Source organism: Arachis ipaensis, chromosome B3 (genome assembly GCF_059453495.1).
Source record: "Arachis ipaensis isolate K30076 ecotype BB chromosome B3, ASM5945349v1, whole genome shotgun sequence".
Taxonomy (NCBI): domain Eukaryota; kingdom Viridiplantae; phylum Streptophyta; class Magnoliopsida; order Fabales; family Fabaceae; genus Arachis; species Arachis ipaensis.
The window spans coordinates 2,285,831-2,307,806 of NC_142438.1; the positions used below are offsets into that span (position 1 = coordinate 2,285,831).

At 33.4% G+C, this 21,976-nt stretch overlaps 4 protein-coding genes across 10 annotated transcripts; 1 reads left to right on the plus strand and 3 right to left on the minus strand.

Moving 5' to 3' along the window:
• Positions 1–3,384: 3,384 nt before the first annotated feature.
• Positions 3,385–7,001, minus strand: LOC107632392 (transcription factor TGA9). 6 transcript variants are annotated; one of them, XM_088509836.1, is made up of 8 exons: positions 6,748–7,001; positions 6,461–6,620; positions 6,231–6,325; positions 5,811–5,890; positions 5,420–5,638; positions 4,666–4,710; positions 4,479–4,538; positions 3,385–4,403 (listed from the first exon to the last, which is right to left on the minus strand). In XM_088509836.1, the coding sequence occupies exons 2-8, from the start codon at positions 6,577–6,579 to the stop codon at positions 3,597–3,599; spliced, it is 1,425 nt and encodes a 474-aa protein (XP_088365962.1). In that variant the 5' UTR covers positions 6,580–6,620; positions 6,748–7,001; the 3' UTR covers positions 3,385–3,596. The 6 variants fall into 6 exon arrangements, with proteins under 6 accessions (XP_088365962.1, XP_088365961.1, XP_088365963.1 ...); XM_088509835.1 differs by having other exon boundaries at positions 4,660–4,710; XM_088509837.1 differs by having other exon boundaries at positions 4,660–4,710; positions 5,811–5,875; positions 6,748–6,886.
• Positions 7,002–10,532: 3,531 nt separating this feature from the next.
• Positions 10,533–12,521, minus strand: LOC107629328 (F-box/RNI-like superfamily protein). 2 transcript variants are annotated; one of them, XM_016332093.3, is made up of 2 exons: positions 12,181–12,521; positions 10,533–12,034 (listed from the first exon to the last, which is right to left on the minus strand). In XM_016332093.3, exon 2 carries the CDS (start codon positions 12,019–12,021, stop codon positions 10,762–10,764), a length of 1,260 nt encoding a protein of 419 aa, XP_016187579.1. In that variant the 5' UTR covers positions 12,022–12,034; positions 12,181–12,521; the 3' UTR covers positions 10,533–10,761. The 2 variants fall into 2 exon arrangements, with proteins under 2 accessions (XP_016187579.1, XP_016187580.1); XM_016332094.3 differs by having other exon boundaries at positions 10,533–12,012; positions 12,181–12,356.
• A 589-nt stretch (positions 12,522–13,110) lies between these two features.
• Positions 13,111–16,220, plus strand: LOC107629326 (Endomembrane protein 70 protein family). Its single transcript, XM_016332091.3, has 7 exons — positions 13,111–13,367; positions 13,452–13,492; positions 13,600–14,188; positions 14,285–14,413; positions 14,614–14,770; positions 14,869–15,353; positions 15,774–16,220. Exons 1-7 carry the CDS (start codon positions 13,210–13,212, stop codon positions 15,988–15,990), a joined length of 1,776 nt encoding a protein of 591 aa, XP_016187577.2. The 5' UTR covers positions 13,111–13,209; the 3' UTR covers positions 15,991–16,220.
• Positions 16,203–19,807, minus strand: LOC107629327 (uncharacterized). Its single transcript, XM_016332092.3, has 6 exons — positions 19,476–19,807; positions 19,329–19,379; positions 19,105–19,156; positions 18,003–18,061; positions 16,900–16,945; positions 16,203–16,554 (listed from the first exon to the last, which is right to left on the minus strand). The coding sequence occupies exons 1-6, from the start codon at positions 19,587–19,589 to the stop codon at positions 16,436–16,438; spliced, it is 441 nt and encodes a 146-aa protein (XP_016187578.1). The 5' UTR covers positions 19,590–19,807; the 3' UTR covers positions 16,203–16,435.
• Positions 19,808–21,976: the final 2,169 nt, after the last annotated feature.

A 21,976-nucleotide genomic window follows, 5' to 3' on the forward strand; every position in this document is an offset into this window, starting at 1 on the left:
AACCATTAGTACCTAATCTAAAAGAGACGTATACACTAAACTAAGTAGAAGAAAAAAGTTGTACCCTACAATTTGGAGAGTTAATATATGAAATAGCACGCCGATAATGACCCACGTTACTATCCCTTCTTGATAATTTAATTTTTATTGCTCATACTTGGTTGAAAAGTTGCAGACAAATTAATCATAAGGGTCCAATAATTAGTTAATTAGTTAATTAAATCATGATGGGTCATCCGGCATTCCAAATTAAAATATAAACCAACAAATACATTCTAGAGCATGCCAACCTAATTTATCTCCTACATGTAATTGGAGCTTTTATGAAAATTCTTAATGATCGAATATATCAGCTCTATCTGCTAAATGCTAATGTAGGACATATAGCTTATAATGGATACATAATTCTAGCAAAAATTATATTACTACATTCAAAGGGCTATATATATGAGTTAAATTAAAGATCAAATGCTATATATATGAGTTAAAGATCGAATGACAAGTGTAAGTTTAAATTAATGTTACACTGTGATGGACGGATGGCACGAACATGAGACACAATATAAATACATAGTAGTTATATAAATTTTAAATTTTTATAAGACATGAAAATATCACACATATATAAAATATAAATTTTTTTAAATAATTTGTAATTATATTTTAATATTTTATTAATATTAAAATATAAACTAATTTTTAATTATTTTTAATATTTTTTAAAATTATATAAAGTATTTAAAATATAAATTATTTTATTTTATTTTTTACTAAGACATAGTTGGACATAGAAAACATGCGTGTTGGATGAATATCGATAAATGTGTATCCGAAATATATCCAATACGCGAACACAACAATTCAACAAAATATTCGTGCTTTGCAAATGTTATATAATTAAATAATTTTTTATTTTATAAAATTTACTATTGAATTAAAAACTATTATCCTGATAAAATTTTATGTTTCTAAAATTGTTTCCAAAATTTTTTTTAGATAATATAACTCTTTTAAGCGTTTTTATAATACTTTTTCAGTTTAGAGTGTTTGAATTTAGTTCGCAATTTCATAAACATAATAAACTTGAACTTTGGGTTTGTCTATGTTATTTTTTTGGTTATAGCACTGAACATAAAAGTTCTTCTATTGATTTCTATTGTGATAACAGAAATGCTATTCAAATAATTCATAATGATACTTTCCATAAGCGAACTAAACACATTGAGAATGACTGTCTTTTTGTTTGACAATAATTTTTTATTGGTGTTATTTGTCTAATAGTTATTAGAACTATAAATCAGACGAATGATATTTTTACTAAGATTCATCATCTTATTCGATTTCAAAATCTGATATCCAAACTTAAAATAATTTCTTTAGCTCCCACTTAAATTTGAGGAGAGATATTAAATATAATTAGTGAATTAGGTATGAGATTAGTAGATTTGTCACGAAGTTATTAGTGTTAGTGGATAATTAGTTGAGTAGATAGTAAACTTGTTAAGATTAACATTCTTGTATCAATTAATGAATTATTCAACATACTGAAACACACTTTCTGATTCTTCTATTATATTTTTCTATCAAATATAAACAACATGATTTTACTTAAATTGGAATTACTATCATTTGATTTTATATAGAGTGAACTAGGATTAACTGTATGTACTTATGCATGCATTCACTTTTCATCAACTTAGGATAAACTAAATTTAATGATACAAATTATTATAAACGTACACTACAGTTATTTTATCTGATCATCAACATCACTCTCAGAATTTGATGACCTTAATATCCTAACACATGACTCTTATAATTGGTGTCACTAGAAAATTTTGTTGAGCTTAATGCACCTAGCTGTGTATATATCTATGAGTGATTTATTTATTTATTTTTTAAAATCTTAGTTGACAAGTAATAGCTGAGGTCAATAATAATAAGCATATACATTTTCACCTTCTCATGACTGGAACCTAATAATTTGTTGTTGCATGCATGTGCTACTACAGTAGAAACTTGAAGAACGTAACATGCATGCAATAAATTTGTGTTGTGTATGGTCCCTTTCGGTAACACACGTACAACAATACCCTATCTCACGAGGACCGAAAAAAGTCCAAGGGGCATGTGAAACCATGCACCAAGAATAGTGAAAGCAATAACTTCCAAGCCACTAATTTGGTTTTCTTTCAGACGCAAAGAGAAGGATTGGAGAGAGGCTATGGCCACAATGCAACATTAGTGTATGTAAAATAATAGATTAGATTCATCAATGCAAGAAAAGTACCCAATGTGTGCCTTATATCTGTATCTGTCGGCACTAGGACAACACATTTTATGTCCCTCTCATTCATTCTCCTACACACTTTTTTTCCTAATTAATATCCGTTATTTTTTTTTTTTACTAAAAAAGTTTCTATTGCTCTAATTGACGATGTATTAATAATTACTAAATATCCCACACGCTATTAGAGAAAAATTGACCTTCACATTTTTGTGGATATATATATATATAGAGAGAGAGAAAAATTATGTACTTAGTTATATATTTATATATGCTGAGAGAACAATTATATTGTGGAAAGATGCACCATGCATGATGAGTTGTGCTATATTGAAGGCATACAAATTTTTTGTCTCTAACTAATTAATAGGACTACTATTTATACCTTGTATAGTGAATATTGCATAATTTTCTGTTGCAATATGAATGTGCATGGTTATGAATGACTGCGATCATATATATACGATTGCATCTAAAGAAGTGTCTCGCTCAAAACATAGAAAAACTAAAGCTTCCACTTAACTTTTATTTGTAACCTCACTAGCTACTTAATTAAAAACAAAAAAACTATCAAGTAATAAGAGCATTCCATGTCAATGTGTGGCAATACGGCGTTAAGATTGATGTATACATTATTGTAGTTGTAGAGTCATAGGAAATATTGTAGTAGAGCCTTGTAGTCCATTGCATGTGTGTGTTTGAAAAGTGATTTTGTATAAATAAATTTTTAGGATTAGAAAATATAAGATTAAATTTTTTAAGATATATATATGTTCCCCTTATGCTGATGATGCGGCTTTGACCGAAAGCTGACGTATGCATATTAGGTATATCATCCATGGACACTTTTCTGCTTCTAATAATAAGTAATAACTAACAATAATCGTCATTTAAGAAATGTAAAATATATCTTTCTTCAATGAAACTAATAATAAACTTACCTTTATATATAGAAGAAGAAGTATAGCTAATATATATATAAAGTCATTGTTGTGTCGTTTACGTGCAAGCCTGAGACTCCGAAATACGGTGAAAACTCAGGTGCAGTGGACTTTACGTGAAATTAATAGTTGAGAATCGTTATATGAAATGATTGATTTGACTAAGTTTGCACCCCGAAACATATATAGATGCACTTAATTAATTAATTTAATTGTGTCAATTACAAAAGCAAATAAAACTTATCTGCATATATCTTGTAAGCTAAAGTGAGGTTCCTCTTAATGCACATAAAACTCGAATTTTATTTACAATAACAGATGGAGACACACTTAGCTAAAATGATTGGTTTGCAATTACAAATATTTGTTCAGAAATTAGAGAGATGATTTTGCGGAGAAGGTTGAAGGGTTTGCAAGTCCATGGTTGAGTTATCGTGATGGTTGATGAGGGTCCTGGAGGCCCAAAGAGAACTAAGGGCGCGAAGACGAGCATAGTAGTCTCCAATGACAAGGAAACAGCGAGCTGCTTGACGAATGGTGAGAAATCGACAGAATTGGTGAAGTGTCTGCTGCCTGAGATGATCAGCCTGAAGGAGGAAAGCTTCAAGGTTGGAAAGCTTGGCCATGGCAGCAAGCATCTGAGGGAGGGAGATGGTGTGGAGGAGAGAGTGGTGGAGCTGCTCAAGCCCCTGAGAAAGAGCGTCTTCAGCCTGCTGTGATGAGTGTCTCAGTCCGTACATGGCTATGATCTGCTGCTCCGCAAGAGGCTCCAAGTGGTGTATGAGCAACCCCACCAGGTCTGACGGCCTGAAACCACCCATCCACAGGAAGCACCGCTCTGCCGGGGATGTCCAGGTGCCATTCATGATGTGGAACACGTCCCACTTGGCACCCTCCGCCTTCAGCCTGAACAGGTCGTCGTAGTGGCTCATGTAACTCTCCACTATCACTCTCATCTCCCCGTCCGATATGCCCCCCTCCAGCCCCCTCCTCACCTCCCCCATCTGCCTCTCTTCATCTTCCAGCCATCTTCCATACTCCATGTCGAACATCATTGCTCCTCCTCCTCCTCCTCCTCCTCCTCCTCCTCCTGCTACCTGTGATCTTGCTCTTTCAACCTCCTTTTCCAGCTGAGTAAGCTTTAATCTGCTACACTCTAGTTGCTGCACATAAGCCTGTTCCAATCCAATGCAATGTGTCTTACATTTCTTGCTTATAAATATAAATAAGTGATGCCACGTACTACCTACCTTTTTCCTCAGACGGCTTTTCCTTGCAGCTTCTCTGTTTTGTGCCAACCGTCTCAGTGTCTGAAATCATCAATCACACACAACAAACAAAATCTTCCTATTCATCTTTCCAATATATATAACCATGCATTCTTCTACAAACTACACACATCTCTCTCCTATTTTTTATATAGAAACAAACCTTCACCTTTGCATCCACTGCCTTCTCCGATGTGGAACTCGCTCCTTTTTTCTGCAATATAAAGGAAAATCTTATCAAATACAAAGGTGATGAATAAACAACAATAACAATGTACACTACTGCCAAGCTCACAGAATAATTTCTAGCAACTTTCTGCATTTGTGAATGCAGAGTAGCGGTATGATTATGATTAGGCCATTTCTGTTGTTCATGATGAGGAAGAATAGCCATGCATTCATCGATATGATAAGGATAGCAGAAACCATCATCGTTCTTGTTATTATTATCATCTCCCATTCTTGTTCTTGAAAGAGAGAGAGAGAGAGAGAGAGAGTAGAGTACACAACCCAAACAACAAGCAAGGCGAGGGAGGAATGAGGGTGAAATGGTGAATGAGTGGAGCGAAGTGAGAGTGGGTCACTATTATAATGAGAAAGTTGTTTTTGATAAGTACTGAAAAGATTCTTTGTTTGTTTTTGCCCCTCTCTCTCTCTCTCTCTGGTATTTTTCATGTCAGAAAATCGTTCAGAAATCAGCAACAACTCTGTGTTCCTTTGATTTTCTGAGAGTTGTTGGGATCTGTGCCTGTTCTTTTGTGCTTTGTGAACAAGACAGATAGATAGATATTGAAACAGGGAGATCAACCACAAACGGAAATAGAAGAAAAAACAACAGTAATAATTTGCATTGAAGAGACCTATAGCTTGAACTTTGTTCATACAAAATAGTGTTATGCTAAGGTTGTTATATTAGATGGAACCTTTTGTTGGGGTGATGGCCCTTTTCTTGAGGCATCACTAGTTGCCAGCTGCACCTCTTGATCTTGTTGTTGTTGGTGGCTACTAATTGGAGAATCTTGTGATTGAAAATGATTATGATGGGGTTCCGTTTCCAATTTGCTTGAAAGGGTGTTGGTGTTCACACCTGATCCTGATCCTGAGTCTGTGTTTTCATCCCCTCCTCCTGACTTGCAACCTCCCTGTATTGTGATTCAATAGTTCAATTCCTTTGCAAAATCCTTTAACATGAAAAAGAAAAAATAGAGATTTTGTTTCTTGTTTCAACTCATGTGTTTGGTCCAAAGTGGTGTATATGGGAATGGATTGGTCAAAGAAGAGGCAAGTGAGAGAGAGAGAAAGAGAGAGAGATACTCTTGAGGTTTGGTGGAATCTGATTGGCCATGAAGGGAACATTTCCAGTGTTGCTGCAGGCCTCCCTGTGATGAATAAAGCTGCAAAGTATGCATCAACTCAGCAAATTAAAATGGTTTCAATATTTTTAAAGTTCTCTTTTTCATTTACAATATGGAAAGGTGGAGCCAAATCCTACTTTATTCATTCATCACAAGATCAGGAAAGAAATAAAGTATCATGATGCAAAACAAAGTCATCAGGCTTCTAAGATTTTAATCGCACGCCTTCCAACTAGATTTCCCTCGGAATTCATCATTTTTTATGGTTGGTAGCTCTCTCTCTCTCTCTCTCTCTCTCTCTCTCACTCAAGTTGGAAAGAGTAGTTGGTTGTGCTCTTATCCAAAGTAGTCAGAAAAAGGGAAACAACAACAATCATACATGATGCTTTGGCTTCTTCATCATTTCTAGTCTTGATTCCTTGCAGAACAATTGCCTCTTCCAGCTCTCCAAAATCAAACGCTCCCTCTTCATTCCTATCAAACAAAATTAATATCATTAGAACACAAAGAAACACCATATTAAACATGCAGCCATGCACATATATATAATATAACTCTTCCTTATGAGGAGGAATTCAGTTGTACATGTCTTATTGATACTTTTCATACATTAAGATTGATGATGGGGTGTTGATTCCATGAAGAACTCCATGAGTAGAGGCATGGTGATGACTTGTGATCAGTGACTCTGATAAACCAGTGTCTCCTCCTATTCTTTGGCTCGCCATTCAATAAGCCTAATTTAAACCATTATCATCTTCTCTGCAGCCTGCAGCTCAAACTCAAAGTTGAACAATATGAAAATTACTGTGTTTGCTTATGTATGTGTTTAGATATCTACCACACACATATATAAACACTATGTGTGAGAAAAGAAGGAAGTCATAAACATTTACCTGTTTTTTTTTCCTGGTATATGGACAAGTTCACACAGCAGATAAAGATCAAAGCTTTCTTGTCAAAGTAATATATATATATATAAGTTGCCACAATCAAGAGGGTGCAGTCTTTTTCTCATATAAGTTTGTATGTTTCCTATGGGCAATTATTTTTTTGTTTTCTTTTCGGGTATCTAATAATGTTTCATGCAATGGGAATGGGGTGTCTCTATCTCTTTCTTTTCTCCTTCTTCTTCTGTAGGAAGAAACCTGATTGATAAGCTTGTTTGGCATCCTTTATCATTGTCTTTAGTAGCAAATATTACTCTCTCCTCTGCTACCCCCAAAGTCCTGTCCTACCAATTTGCAAAACTTGTCTGTGCCTATCATAGCTTGTAGGGTATGAGAAGGATACTCCAATAAAAATTAGAAAATAAATAATAAACAATTATTCAGATTTATACAAATTTAAGGAATGGGACCCGATAGGATAGGCAGGACATGGATATTGAATCTATTTAAACTTTTAATTAAAAAATTAAACATTAGAACCATTCTTGAATGATTATTTCACCAACAACAAAGAAAATTTGATATTATATTAGTTTGATATATCTAAAAAAATTGTTACATTTAATAATTAGATTCAATTGTTGAAAAAAGTTGCTTTCTATTAACAAATTTATTTGGAATTAAATTTTGCCCAGTCTTTTAAATATATTAAGCAAATATGCATTTTAGCTAGGACTGGACTCCAAAATAAAAAGAAAATGAAGGAGTGGGGTCCTGTTTTAACTTTTAACTCCTTCCTGCTCCTCTCTCTAACCGCCTGCTAATTCTCATTGGTTCTGTGATGATACTTCTTAAGGGCTTGCATGTTATTGATAGGGGGAAAAAATGTCATATTCATTCATATAGGAAACACACTACAAGAATGAACTCATTGCTACATTTAGATGAGACAAGTTTTTGTTACTTTTTATTTCTATCTTTTTCTTTGCCATTAAAAAAAGATGTAATGGCAAAAGAAATGATGAAGAGAGAAAGCTTTAAAGGTGATTTTTCGTGATCCTTAGCTTTTTTTCACACCTAATAAGTGTTTGGACTTGATTTTTTTATTTAGTTTTATTATTATTATTACAATTGAGAGCTACTTGAAAGCGAGTTCTTTTGACACATCATATCATAAACATTTTAACCTAAAGATTAGAATAATATTCCACTCTGTATTTATTCACAGCTCTGAGATGGAATTGTTTGGTGTTATCTCCTTTGTTGATAGGTCAACATCCATTCCCTATCATCACCTAACTAAAATCATGCCATCTTAAGATTCTTTTCTACTTATAAACGCATATGATACGCACCTTATCATCAATCACTTGCAACTTATTAATCTCATTTATGTTTGTATATATTTAAAATCCTAAATCCATCTTTTGCTGCAGTTTTTGTTTAATTTTTTTGGCTTAATTCTTTAAGCGTTGTGTCTTCTGAGTAATTAACTGCTAATCTTTCAAACGACCAGAGAGAGAGAGAGAGAGAGAGTTATACTATACAGAATAATGCATATCCAATGCAAACTAATGAAAGAGTAGTAGTACTATTATTGCAAAATAGTCAAGTAATAAAACTAATAAAAACAGTTTAACTCAAAAAGGGAGATGATTTCAATTTATTATATATAAAATGCATGAGTATGACCTACATTATTATTAAGAAATGAAGTAGTATGCTGATAAAGAACAGACACAGAAACACTAAAAAAAGGGGGAGACTTTTCGGAAATGTACCCAATCTATAACACAAAGAGGTAGAACCAAATATTCCTTCATGATGCCTTTTATAGGTAACATACCAATTCCTACCAATGATTGGTCTTGGAGCCCAAAATATAAAGTCTCTCATTCTCATGGATCAAACCAGTGTGTGTGTATATACCTTTGTTCCCAACATAATTTATAACCTATGTTCTTCACATAAAAAATGTCTTAGATCAAACTGATTCTAGAATTTTAATTATTTTTTCGTTGATCATACTAAGTCATTGCTTGTTATCTAAGCAAAATATATATCTTCTTTTTTCTTTTGGCCTTACTGCTTGGTTAGACCATTGTTGCAATGGACAATGACATTTAGCAGTTTTTTTTTGGCATTTTGTTACATTCTTGATTGGTGAATGTCAAATTCAAAGGTCAAAGAAAGCAGAGAGATGGCTCAAACAATCTATAATTTTATATAGATGTTGAGTAAGGGAAGGCAATGACAATTCCGACATTTTCAGTCTCTAACGTTATGGACCTCGGCAAATATAGTATTAGGTTGTCTGACCTTATTTAAAGAATAATACCTGTCCATCTACTTGAACTAAAAAAATGTAAATATAAAATGATGATATGAATAAAAAAAATTATAGAAGACATTTCCACTACGAATATTTAAATTTATCATTTCGGTGATACTGCATGTACAATCGTTTTTATAACTAAGTTAAGCAAAAAAAAAAAAGAAACGTGTGCATACGATACTGCTTCTTTTTTTCTGCGCTTTAGAAATTTTTTATGGAGAGTACAGAAACTTATTGATATAGCACAAAAATTTTGTACATAAATACAAATATATTTGTTAGTTGGGTGAGTCAATGTTTTGAGTATGTGATTTTTCAAAATTTTTTGTGCTAGACGCCAAAATTTCAGTCCTATGCTCCAAGATTTCTGTGCTGTACCAAAAAATTTATGTGTTGTATGTATTTTGTTGGTTGGGTGTCAATGTTTTGCGCACGTGATCTTTCAAAACTTTTTGTGCTATGCATCAAAATTTCTATGCTCTAGTTTATTGAACATATATAGGAGAAAAAGAAGATGAAGACGAGATGATGATAATAAAAGAAGGACGAAGATGAGAAAAAAGGAGAAAAAGAAGAAGAAGCGCTGGTGACTTGATAAAACTTGGTTTAAAAAACGTTTGGGTATCTAGCTTTATTGTTACCATATTATGTTTCTAGAGAAGAATATGACTATTTACTCCTTAACTTTGTCCATGCTCTAAACAGGCCATAGACAAATTCACAATACCAAGACTGAGATGAGAAAGATATATGCTATTATTGTTTAAAATTCATGTTGTAAGTATGTGAATATTGATCATTTGTAAATAATGTATATGGATCGTCATGCACCTCTAAGATTACCTCATTAAAACAGACTATTAAGTGCTTTCCTATTAGGTAGAGTTAGTCGCATGAATTAAAACAGTGTTGCTGAATTATATTGGAAAGTGTCTTGAAGACAAATTATTATAATATATAGTAGAGTAGCTTATTGTAAACGAAATAATAATAAAAAAGTAAACCTTCCAAAGGCCTATATTACAATTAGAGTGAAGTTTTATTATCCATGGAAGTTAGCCAACTAAGTTACGTGAAAGGATTTCTTAACCAGCTATATAAGCCATACTAAACACAGACTCCTACATGTTGTTTCAGGGAACAAGTGATTGTGGCAACTTCATGGTTTTAAGAGTGCAAATACAACATTATCAAATACAACTTTTAAGTGGAAGGGAAACATATAATCAACAAGATACTTAGAAACAGAGGACACAGAGAAGAAAGAAGAAACAAACAGAGAGAAAACTCTTAAGAAAAGATACTGCTAATGGTATTTGAACGTCAATGCCTCTTGGCTGTATAACGCACCATAACGGTAATCCCTCAAACATGAATCGTTCCAGATTTCCAAATTTTTTTGTCTCTCTTTTTTCTTGTCTTAATTAAAGGCTAATTAAGATTTTCTGCACAGAGCTGAGAGTAAAAATTCCATACTATAACCTTGTCTTTGCAAAGAAGAGATCAAAGGCCTACTCCTAATGTCTATCATAATTGTTGGTCCGTCACAAAAGTTCTAACGATTCCAAACAATAAATAAGCTAAACCGGAGCTTAAACTCATGAATCTTGTAAGCTACCTGCAAATGTGCCTATGCAATTTATATTTAAATGAAAACTAGCTATAACAAAGCATTCAGCAGAATCTCATTCATACTTAAAATGTGGATCTACATGTGTGTATCTCCTCATAAGCTCAATCATGGATGTGGTAAAATTTGCCAAGATGAGGCATTCTTCTTCAGACTTAGCTTCAGAAACAACCCCATGAATGATCAACTTCTTGAGATTCGGGCATCGCTTAAGCAACCCCTCAACCCAGTGGGAGAAAAGACTATTAATCACAGTCCAGCCGAGCTCTAAGACAACGACATTCTCGAGACAGGAAGAGCCTTGCAAACCATAGTGAAGTGCTCCATCTCTTACATCATAACTCAAAGATAAATGGCTCAGTTGCGGAAAGCATGTGGCAATAGTTTCTACATCTACAACCTCATCCTCATCGTCAAACATCACATCCCAGAGTCGAAGCCTCTTCAAATTGGATGATTTCGAAATCATCTGGTAGAATTTGGGCCATATGATTGTGAAATTGCTGATATCTACGATCTCAAGATTTTCAACGGTCTCGCCGATGTCAAGATGGATAACACTAACATCATCGATCTTAAAATGCTTCAAGGTCCCCTTACCAATCAATTCAAAGACCTCAAGGGCACAATCTTTCAAGTGCAGGCACTCAATACCATCGGCCTCTAATATAAACTTGTCCAAACTGATTGCTTCTACATACACACTCTTGAGAGTTGAACTGCTGAGCTCAACCGTTACCTGAGCATCGGACATTGCAATTTCCGGGTTGACGAGTTCCAAAGCCTCAATCTTGGGGCAGGCTGACACCAAGAGATTAAGATCCAAGGCAGATATACTGACATAACTCAATGAGAGGGATTTCAAACAAGGGAACCTCTGATAATTAGGCTCCACCCCAGAGATGGAATTATGAGCCAGATCTAGTATTTCCAGCTTGTGTCTGCCACAGAGTTCAAGAATGTTAACATTAGGTGTAGTCTTGACATTATAATACAAGTGCCTCAAGGTTTCCCGGGTGTACATGAGCCAAGCAATAACAGTAGAAGCGGAGAATTCGTCGACGTCTTCCATGAGAATAGAGAGTGCCTGCAATCCTGATGTCTGGAAGATGGTCTGTGTGATGAGAATCTCGAGGCGGCTGGTGGTCAAATCGCGGTAGAGAGGCCAATCATTGGAGCTGAAGGAGAGGGTGTGGAGATGCTTGCAGCATGCTTGTCTCCATTTCTTGCAGGTCGCAGAGGCTATCACTACATCCCTTGCAGCCCTTAGGTGCGACAGTATGTTCCCAATCACTTCCACAGGAAGCTGATCCATTTAATTACACTCTCTTCACAACAATTACAATCAGATACACATCGAATACCACAATTAACAACATCAATTCAACAAATTTCCATGGAATTGAAGGAATTTGGACGGAAATCAAATAACAACAAATAGAGGATTGAGCATTGTATGAGAATGGATAGATACCTGAAGGAGGGAAGAGGTGCGTGATTTGAGATTGTTGATTGCAGAAAAGAGAGCAAAGTCAAGATCCGAGAGGGGCACTAAGCACTACGCACTAAGCAGTGAAGAATAGAACATAAATCATAATAGCGACATCATCTCAATTCTCATCTCACACTCCCAATTCCAATTTCCAATCCAATTTTTGTCTTGCTTTTATTTCACCCTCTTCTTAGAGACTAGAGACTCACCTTTTTTTCCAAAACAATAAATTATTTGATTTAAAAATATGAATATCCAATCTATCATAACTCAACAAAATAAGAATCAATCAATTAAAAATTAAATTCTTAGTTTTCAAAACTACTATATTTTAGCTTTTTAATCCCACAAGATATAAGCAACCAAAATTTGTAGTTAATTAATATTAATCAATATTTCTTTTTTAATTTAAAAAATTTATTTTTTTGAGAATTAAATTAAGAATTTATAATTAAAATAGATAAAATCATTTTAAAGATTTTAATTGATATTGACTAAAAAAAAATGGCTATCTAATATTACTTTTTTAATACTATAATATTTATATGCGTTCCATAAACTAAAAAAACTAAGAATCAATCAACAAAATTCTTATTGTAAAAATAAACTTAGTTTAATCTAAATATTTCAAAATATTTTATTTTACTTTCTGTAAAAACTTTATTTTGGTATAAGTTTAAATATTTTGAAAAATATTTTATTTTAATCTGTAAAAAAACATTAAAAATTAATTTCAGGAAGCTGAGGATAAAAGGAAAAATTGAACATAAATCACATATTTTAAAAAAAAGGTTTATATCTAAACTAAAAGAAAAATGCATAAGGAAGAAAACCAATTTGGAAATATTTTGAGGAAAAAAAAAATTTAACATTTTAATTATTAAAAAAAAAAACCTTATATTGATTCTGTTTAATAATGTTCATCTCTGTTGTACTCGTAGATACTGCAATTGACTCTGTGACTTGCAAAACCAAATCACTGCATCTGCATCTGAATCTGCATCATCATCAATGGTTAACACCCATTTCCTCATTCTCTTTCTTCTACTCTTTCGCATTCTTCAGTCTCCATCTCCTTCCGTTGCAGCTTCTCCCTCTGATCATCGCTACCATATTCGGGATCATCTCCCATTTTTTGTCAACACAGTTGGACCCTTCAACAATCCCAGGTTCCTTCCTTCAATCCAAAATTCCAACTTTTCCCCATTTTTCTTAATCTTCATGCAATTCATTCATTATTAGCTCTCTTGCAGTGAGACATACGAATACTATGATTTGCCATTCTGTCAACCAGGTAATATAAGACACTCTTAGTCTTAGGTTTTATTCTAATGATATTGAAAATGAAGTCAAATTGTCATTGGGACCACTTTGATTGTGACAAGGTTGTGTTTTCCACAGAACCAATTGTGAGAAAGAAGGAGTCCCTTGGTGAAGTTCTCAAGGGGGACCGTTTGTGCAATGCTTTGTTTGAATTCAAGTTCAGGGAGAACAAAATTGATGAGACATTGTGCCAAAAATGGATTAATGTTGATGAGGTTGCAAGCTTCAAGGAAGCTATTAACCGTGACTACTACTTCCAGTTTTACTTGGATGACCTTCCATTTTGGGGGTTTATTGGGAAGCTTGAGGAGGATAGCTGGAGTCCTGCTGGGGGAGGGACAAAGTATTACCTTTTTACGCATGTTCAATTTGATGTTCTTTTCAATGGAGACCAAGTCATAGAAGTGAATGCATTTGGTGATCCGAATCGCGCCATTGATATAAGTAATGATGTTGATGTTGATGTTAAGTTCACTTATTCAGTTACCTGGAATGCAACTGCACTGCATTTTGAGAACAGGATGGACAGATACTCAAGAACTTCTTTGCTGCCGGTGTATAGTCAAGTTCATTGGTTCTCATTCATTAACTCAACCATCATCATTTTGCTCTTGGTTGGTTTACTCGCCCTTCTATATACACGGCAGCTGAAGAGTGATCTGAAAAAGTAATTTTCTTCCTTAATCATGATCCTATAAGAAAAATAACATTTTTCTGGGAGTTACATTTGTTTCTTATCCTAATGTTTTTCACTTGCTATTAGGTTTTCTAATGCGAATGAAGAAGACAAGGAGGTTGGATGGAAATCCATCCATGCCGATGCATTGAGACATCCTCCAAACTCATCCTTACTTTTTGCTCTTGTGGGAATTGGAACCCAGTTGCTAATCTTGTAAGCTACTAATGTCTTTGAGGTGCATCTCAGGCCTCTCCCCAAAAGTCAATTATTCATTTTCTAGTCTTTACTCGGCATTGTCAATTTGTCATGGCCGTGATATTTGAAGTTTGTGATACATAGATTCATCAAAACTAAATCCGCTAACTCTTTGCTCCTTTTTTTGTTATACAAACTAATATCGATTTGTTCTGCAGGCTTTTTGTCTTGCTATTTCTAGCATTTATTGGAACCCTCTATCCATACAGTCGTGGAGGACTGTTGAATTACCTTGTTCTGCTATATGCTCTTTCGACTGTTTTTGCTGGGTACTCATCAGCATCCTTCTATGGCCAGTTTGTTGGAAATGGATGGGTAATCCTATACGCAATTAACATGGAAAATAAATGATGTCTCATTATATTTTTCTATCAGCATCCTATGCCTGTTGTGTGACTTGATTATGATTCCAGGAAAGGAGTATTAGTTTAGCAGCGATTCTTTACACTGGACCAGTTTTTGTCGTAGCCTCTATCCTCAACATTATTGCAATATCTTATGGTGCCACAACTGCTCTCCCATTCAGCTCCATCATTGTGATTCTTGTTATATTCATAGTCCTTGCTATCCCCTTGCTCGTGTTTGGTGGAGTTGTTGGATACCGCTTTAGAATTGAGTTTCAAGGCCCTTCTTCGACAAAGAGATATCCTAGGGAGATTCAACAGCTTGCTTGGTATAGGAGAACACCATTTCAAATGTTTATCGGTGGTCTTGTGCCCTTTAGTGCAATTGTCTTGCAGTTACATCAGGTGTATGCTAGTATGTGGGGCTACAAAATATACACTCTTTCTAGCATTTTGTTCCTCACATTTATCACTGCCATTGTGATAATTGCATTCGTCAATATTGGCTTGACATACATTCAATTATCTGTGGAAGACCATGAATGGTGGTGGAGGTGAGTTATTTTGCTGACAAAAATACTTTCTGCTTGCTTTTGTCCAATCCCCCCGCCTCCTTTGGTTTTGTGCATTGGGCAACATTTGATCTTTGATAACCATGAGCATGCTAACTGAAATCAATGTGGTGATGGTTGAGTTTAGATGTGATATATATGCATGTACTTTATTCTCATTGTCTTAAGTTTCATTCTAATCTCATTACTCTCTCAGGAATTGGGCTGCCTTGTTTCTTTCCAGTTTCCTTGTTCACTTGTGATTTGATTAGCCTTTTTCTTTCTTGCTTGCTTTTTTCAGTTCTTCTCTTTAATTATGCTTCTTTTTCTCGTTAGAAAATATATAAATAAATAAATGGTTTATTTCATTAGGCACCCTTGAATGAGGCTTTGTCATTAAAATACTTTATTTGGTGGTTGCAGATCTGTGTTGTGTGGCGGCTCAACAGCCATTTTCATGTTTGGATATTGCATCTACTTCTATGTGAGATCAAATATGAGTGGATTCTTGCAGCTATCCTTCTTTTTTGGCTACAATGCATGTTTTTGCTATGCTTTCTTCCTAATATTTGCCTCCATTAGCTTCCGAGTTTCGTTGCTATTTGTTCGCCATATATACCATGCTGTTAAGAGAGAGTGAGACATGTTCCTGTCGTCTAGTCTCCTACCTCAGAACCACAAAGGGACTGCCCCCAGAAAGTGAAATATACTTGGCTTGTTTTAATGGTGTTCCTTCATTGATTTCTTTAACAAGAACATTTGTGCTGACAGTGTATCTTCAAACTTATTTTTGTAATCAAATTGAAAACAAATACAGGCAAATCAAGAGAGAGTAATGATTAATGAGAAGCCTTTTTGCAAGTTGAAAAACTTCCTTGGTCTCTTCTTTTCGAAATTATTTATCATGTGAGAAAAGAATCTCTCTAATCTCGAGAACCAGTTTTCAGGGAGCTAAAACTACACAATATTGTTGCTTTAAAACTGAAAGAGCGGTATTTACACTAGAAGAAAAAATAATAAAAAAAAAATCCCACAACAAATACAAAACTTAGTACATGCACTACATGCATGTGTGTGTATACACATCAGAGAGCAGAGGAAGTTCTTGATTTCTGAATCTTATCTTCCTCCGAAGGCGGCGACGGTGACATTGCCGCATGGTATGATGAGGAAGTTAGCTGTGCCAAAGCAGGAATAGCCCCACCTGCAGTTATTCCAGCAACATTCTTGTCAACTCGGCAACACAATAATCAATATTATAAGAACAAGACCACTCATCAGTACCCAAAGTTTGCATTATCAACACATCACGATAAGTACACTTGGACCATAAAAATATTCATTTTTCCACGTAACTAGCAAGAAGCTAATATTCAGGGGTACTGGTATCTTTATTTGTGGTTAAAATTTCATGAGATGTCCCACAAACTCAAATACTTATTCTAAAGTTTGTAAAAATTTTGATTAAAGCCAGCCCATGGAAGGGGTATCAATACTCTTATACAAACACTGTTACCAATGGAAATTTCTAAATGCATAAGAGATTTACCTGCCAGTCCTGCACAAGCTGAAGAGAACACTATCACAGGTGGTGCCTGAAATCAGAGAGGTTTCATTCAGTGTGATTATTAGCAATAAGTTCATGCTGACAAAAGAATGCAGGAAGCATTGACCTAGGAGCATTTCTGCAGCGTAGTGAGTAAAAGCCCAATACCGTTTGAATGCTTATGAACTCAATTTCAGATACCCCAACTTACAAATGATGTCTAAGCACCAATATGGAAGAAAGGTCTATATTAAAGGAACTGCATTTTAGAACAAATGAGACTTTTTTCTTCAAAAGAGTCCTTTTACCAAAAAATAATCATGTTTGGGTAAAAACACTGAAAGAGATGCTAATCAAAAATAATAATTTTAGAGGGAGAGGGATCTAATGCCACTTAAGCTACGATTCATTGGCATATTTGGTATTTACTTTAAAGAGTACCTAAAATCTCCTCAATGAGAACAAATCAAAGCAACTATACCTTATATAATATTATATTTCATCAAGCAAGTATTTATGTAGCAATTATAGAGGGAATAAACTGATACTCAGAAGAAGTTCTTCTATTTTAAGCTCTATAATAGCATCATGATTATCAGAAAAATCATGGATAGAACATGAGAGAATCATCTGACTTGTTTGCAAAGCTTAAAGTGGCAAATGGAATTTATTCATTAATGGAGGAAGCAATGGTGTCTAGGTAACAAGGGCTGTTCCCTTGACACACTAGTTTGGTAAAATGCTTGTTTAAGGATCTAAGGCAAAAAGGGTTTCCATACCTGATAATAACTATTTTGAGGAACAAATGGTTCTCTTTTTTAAATCCAAAGATTTATAACCATCAATTTGCCGTTGATTTGGAGGAAAATAGAACAAAGGTTGAAATTACATACAAACTATCTAGACCGTTTTTTTACTGAAGAAAGAAAGTAAATCTCCTAGATCATAAACAAATAATGCTACATTCTTAGTTATTTAGTATGCTTAATCTAAGACATTAAAACTAGTAAAAGATGCATCCAAACATTGAAGATAAGGCAGAAGTATAAATGAACATAAGACCAAAAAAGAACTAAAGAAGGGGACAGAAAGCACAGAGAACTTACACCAACAAGAAAATGCACCCACATTGGTCCTTTGACGTGTCTCTGAACAACTGGCATAACTGCATTACAAATGGGAAAAAATAAACTTCAATAATGCTCTTGGCCATTAATATTAACATTAAAGCTTCATCTTTAGTTTGAAACATGGACTTTGTCTGCAACTATGATTTACAAATCAATCAAAAGATATACATTCTCAATTTCTCATTCTTCTTGTTACTTAATGCCATAAGTCCCACAATTCAAGACTGAAGGCAGTGTATCTCAGTTGTTTCAAAGAAGGTATTTAAAGCCTTTATATAAACAAAAGAAATCAGCTAAATTTATCAATGTTTCTAAGATTGATATCTTACCTACAATCAGGAGGGAGGGAATAGGTAAAATTTGAATTGTAACAAAATTCAGAAAATTCTTTAAAAAAAAAAAAAAAAAAAAAAAAAAAAAAAAAAAACCTATTGAGAGAAACTGAGATGCAGCAGTAATGCAAGTCAAAGGAGAACAACAGAGATGAAATGAAATAATGTTCAGAGTAGGGCGATTTTTAAATTTTTTATTGCTTTTTAAGATGAGGTTGATCTGCCACCAGAAGAGGTGGTTGAGTCAGCATAGTGGGATCATCCCATATTTCAAGAGCAGATTACACTAACACCCTCTGCAGTTTGGTGAAATTCATTGTGACTCCCTTCTATTTGGCCAGATTACACTGGTGTTGTGTTAATTACAGGTTGTTTAGTGCCATGTTCTACAGAATAGAAGCATGTATAACATACCCTAAAGCTCTGGAGTGATAGAGTACATTTTTGAGAAAGAGATGGGCCGGGTTGAATTTTGCCAAACTCTGGGAAGGGGAGTGTGATTCGCTCATATTTGAATCCCACTCATTAATCTACACACAATTCCACCAAACAGACTTGGTGGCTGTGATCAGGATCTTCAACCCCAGCAGAAATTTGACAAGCATAACTAAATTATGCCCCGCCAAGTTTTCAAATATGAATTACCCCTTAGAACAGCATAACAAGGTACCATATCAAGCTGATACAGGATATCATATATCCAAAATTCAACATGATGCATTTAAAGGGTACTAAAAATTACATACCATGGTTAAATCCATAAAATGCACTTGTAATGCCACCAACGGCAGAACCAATCTGCATTAAAGAAATAAAAATTAAGTATAAAAACCATCTAGAATAACTATCAAACCTCAAAATCCACGGGGGCAAAAATAATCGCAGTCTTAGATCCAATTCTCAGCCAAAAAATGGATCTAAAGGCTTGAATTTTGAGAAGAAAAAAGAAGTGGGGTGTGAAGAAACTAACCATAGAAAAGCTATCCCTGATGAGGGGTGGAATGGTCCAGCTACTGGTTTCCTACAACAAATTGAGACCAAAGCGAAAAATAGCAAAATTGAGAGAAAATTCGAAGTGGGAAAATAGAGAAACTTAAATAAAAAGAGAAAAAAATACCATGTGCTTAGAAAGTGGGCCTGCGCAGTGATTGCAGCGAAGGTTTGTAGTGTTGTTGTCGCCGCCATTGGAAGCTCTGCTCTTGTTGCTGTAGCTGTTGGGGCGTGCCGCCATGTTCGTGGTGGATACCAGAATCACAAACTCTTGGTTTTGGTTTAGAATTTGGATCAAAGCCACGTTGAAGAGTAGACACTAGAAACTTGAAAGTTGAATCTTTTAACAATAATATTATAATCAAATTAAATTAGGTTTAGGAATTAGGATCAAAATTTATTTAAAACCTTTCTTTCCCTTCCAAGTTCTATTGATCCGTATCTTTAAATGTGTTCGACGATCAACATAGATAAGATAAGTTTTGTTATTTCAATCAAACCAAATTAAATTTTCTCTATTAATTATAGAGATAATACTCAATTGGTCTCTGAATTTACATCTAAATCTCAATTTAATTCCTAAAGTTTTAATTGTTTTTATTTAGTCTCCAAATTTTGCGAACATAACTCATATTAGTCTTTGAAACAATTTTCAACGTACAAACGTTAACGAAACATTGTCGTGGACAGTCGGACGCTACACTAAACTTTGTAAAAATGATGTCGTTTTAGTTTTGGCACTCAAATAACCTAAAACAACATCATAAGTGGTGTTTATTAAAATTTTACCTAACAAAATAAGTAATACAAAGCTGTTTATGAGCTATTTGAATGTCAAAATCAAAACTGCATTATTTTACAAGTTTCAACGTGATATGTGACTATATATATCAGTGCTCTATTAACGTTTTTGTACTGAAAATCGTCTCAGGGACTAATGTGAGATACATTTATAAAATTTGGGGACTAAATAAAAACAATTGAAACTTCAAATACTAAATTAAAATTTGTTTGTAAATTTAGGGACCAAATTGAATATTAACTCATTAATTATATTTTTAGGATTAAACTCCATTATTTATCATGAAAAAATTAATAATAAAATGAATTGAATTACTTACATAATTTATATATATGAGCATTTAAATAATTTTTTTTGCAGAGATCTCCTCGTAGATACATATTTCAATTGCTGCTCCCATCTTTATTTATTCAAGAGGGTTTATCCTCGTAAAAATTTTATGGATTCCTATAAATCTTTTCGTCGCAGATAATTTAGCAAGTATCCATGAATACAAATTTTTTTTGTCATCACTAATTCAAATATTAGAAAGCACTAAAAATGTTTGAATAGTATATATGTAATTCTTTGGAAAAAAGAAAAAGGAAAAACAACTAGAAATTAAGAGACACAAAAAAAAAATAGAATAAAGTACTAAAAATGTTTGGATAGTATATATGTAATTCTTTCAAAAATACTATTATTACACACAAAAAAAATTAGTCTATAAATTAATATTATATATTTGTGTATAAATATATATTGTTTGATTTATTTTTAATGTGTATTTTATATTAATAATTAATTTTGCAGTTGATTTAGTTTTTAATATACATTTAGTATTATTGTTTTGTCAGTACAATTAGTTCTACTTTTCTTAGCATTAACCATTAATTTTATTTTCAGAATAATTAACCTTATTTTATTTCAGGATAAATTGATATTTTGATCAGGAGTCATGGTAAATTTATTTTCACCCATTCTCTTTTTGATACATATACATTCTCTTTTTTATACTAACGATTCAATAGGCACTCACTTTTCTATTATTTTAAAGAAATTAATTTTATTTTTAAAATATATTATTCACCTCTTCAAATTTATTAGATTATCTTTTTTTATTTTAATATTAACGTGATCTTATTTATATCATATTTTAGTGTTGGTGTTAATATATCATTCACCCTTTAAATTTATCAGATAAGTATTTTTTTTCGTTATTTTAAAATTAACGTAGCCTTATGTATATGATATTTTGTTGAGAGTAAAATTACTATAAAAAAAACCTTGAAAATGCTAAATTATAAAAGAACACAATAAATATATATGAATATATTATAGAAAAATGTATAGTTCAAGAAATAACGACAAAAATGTTATCCTAATTTAAAAAGAGTATATCTATAAACCTAAATGCATGTTAGTTATTTACAAAAGATTAATTTTGCCTAAATATTATGGATATTCATGTTTGTCTTCTTCTTTTTTAAGTTGTAGGCTAAAATATGATTCTGAATCTGAAGATGCCTTCATTTTTCTACAAATAGTGGAAGGATAGAAGAAATGAATATGCTTATTTTGTTCGTTTTTAAATATCAAACTATAAAAGTATTAATGAAAAAATTAGGAGAATACAAAGATTGTGTACCTGAAAAAAATCCTTCGTAATTTATCATACATCTTCTTGTCAATAACTTCTTGCATCTTAAAAAACTGTCAGATTTTATTTACCATAAAAATAACCATATAAACGCTTCAGGTTTATTCAATTAAATTGATTACTTATTATAGAGAAGAATTCAATTAAAACCTGCAGAATTGTGATATCTTGTTTTGCATTGAACTTT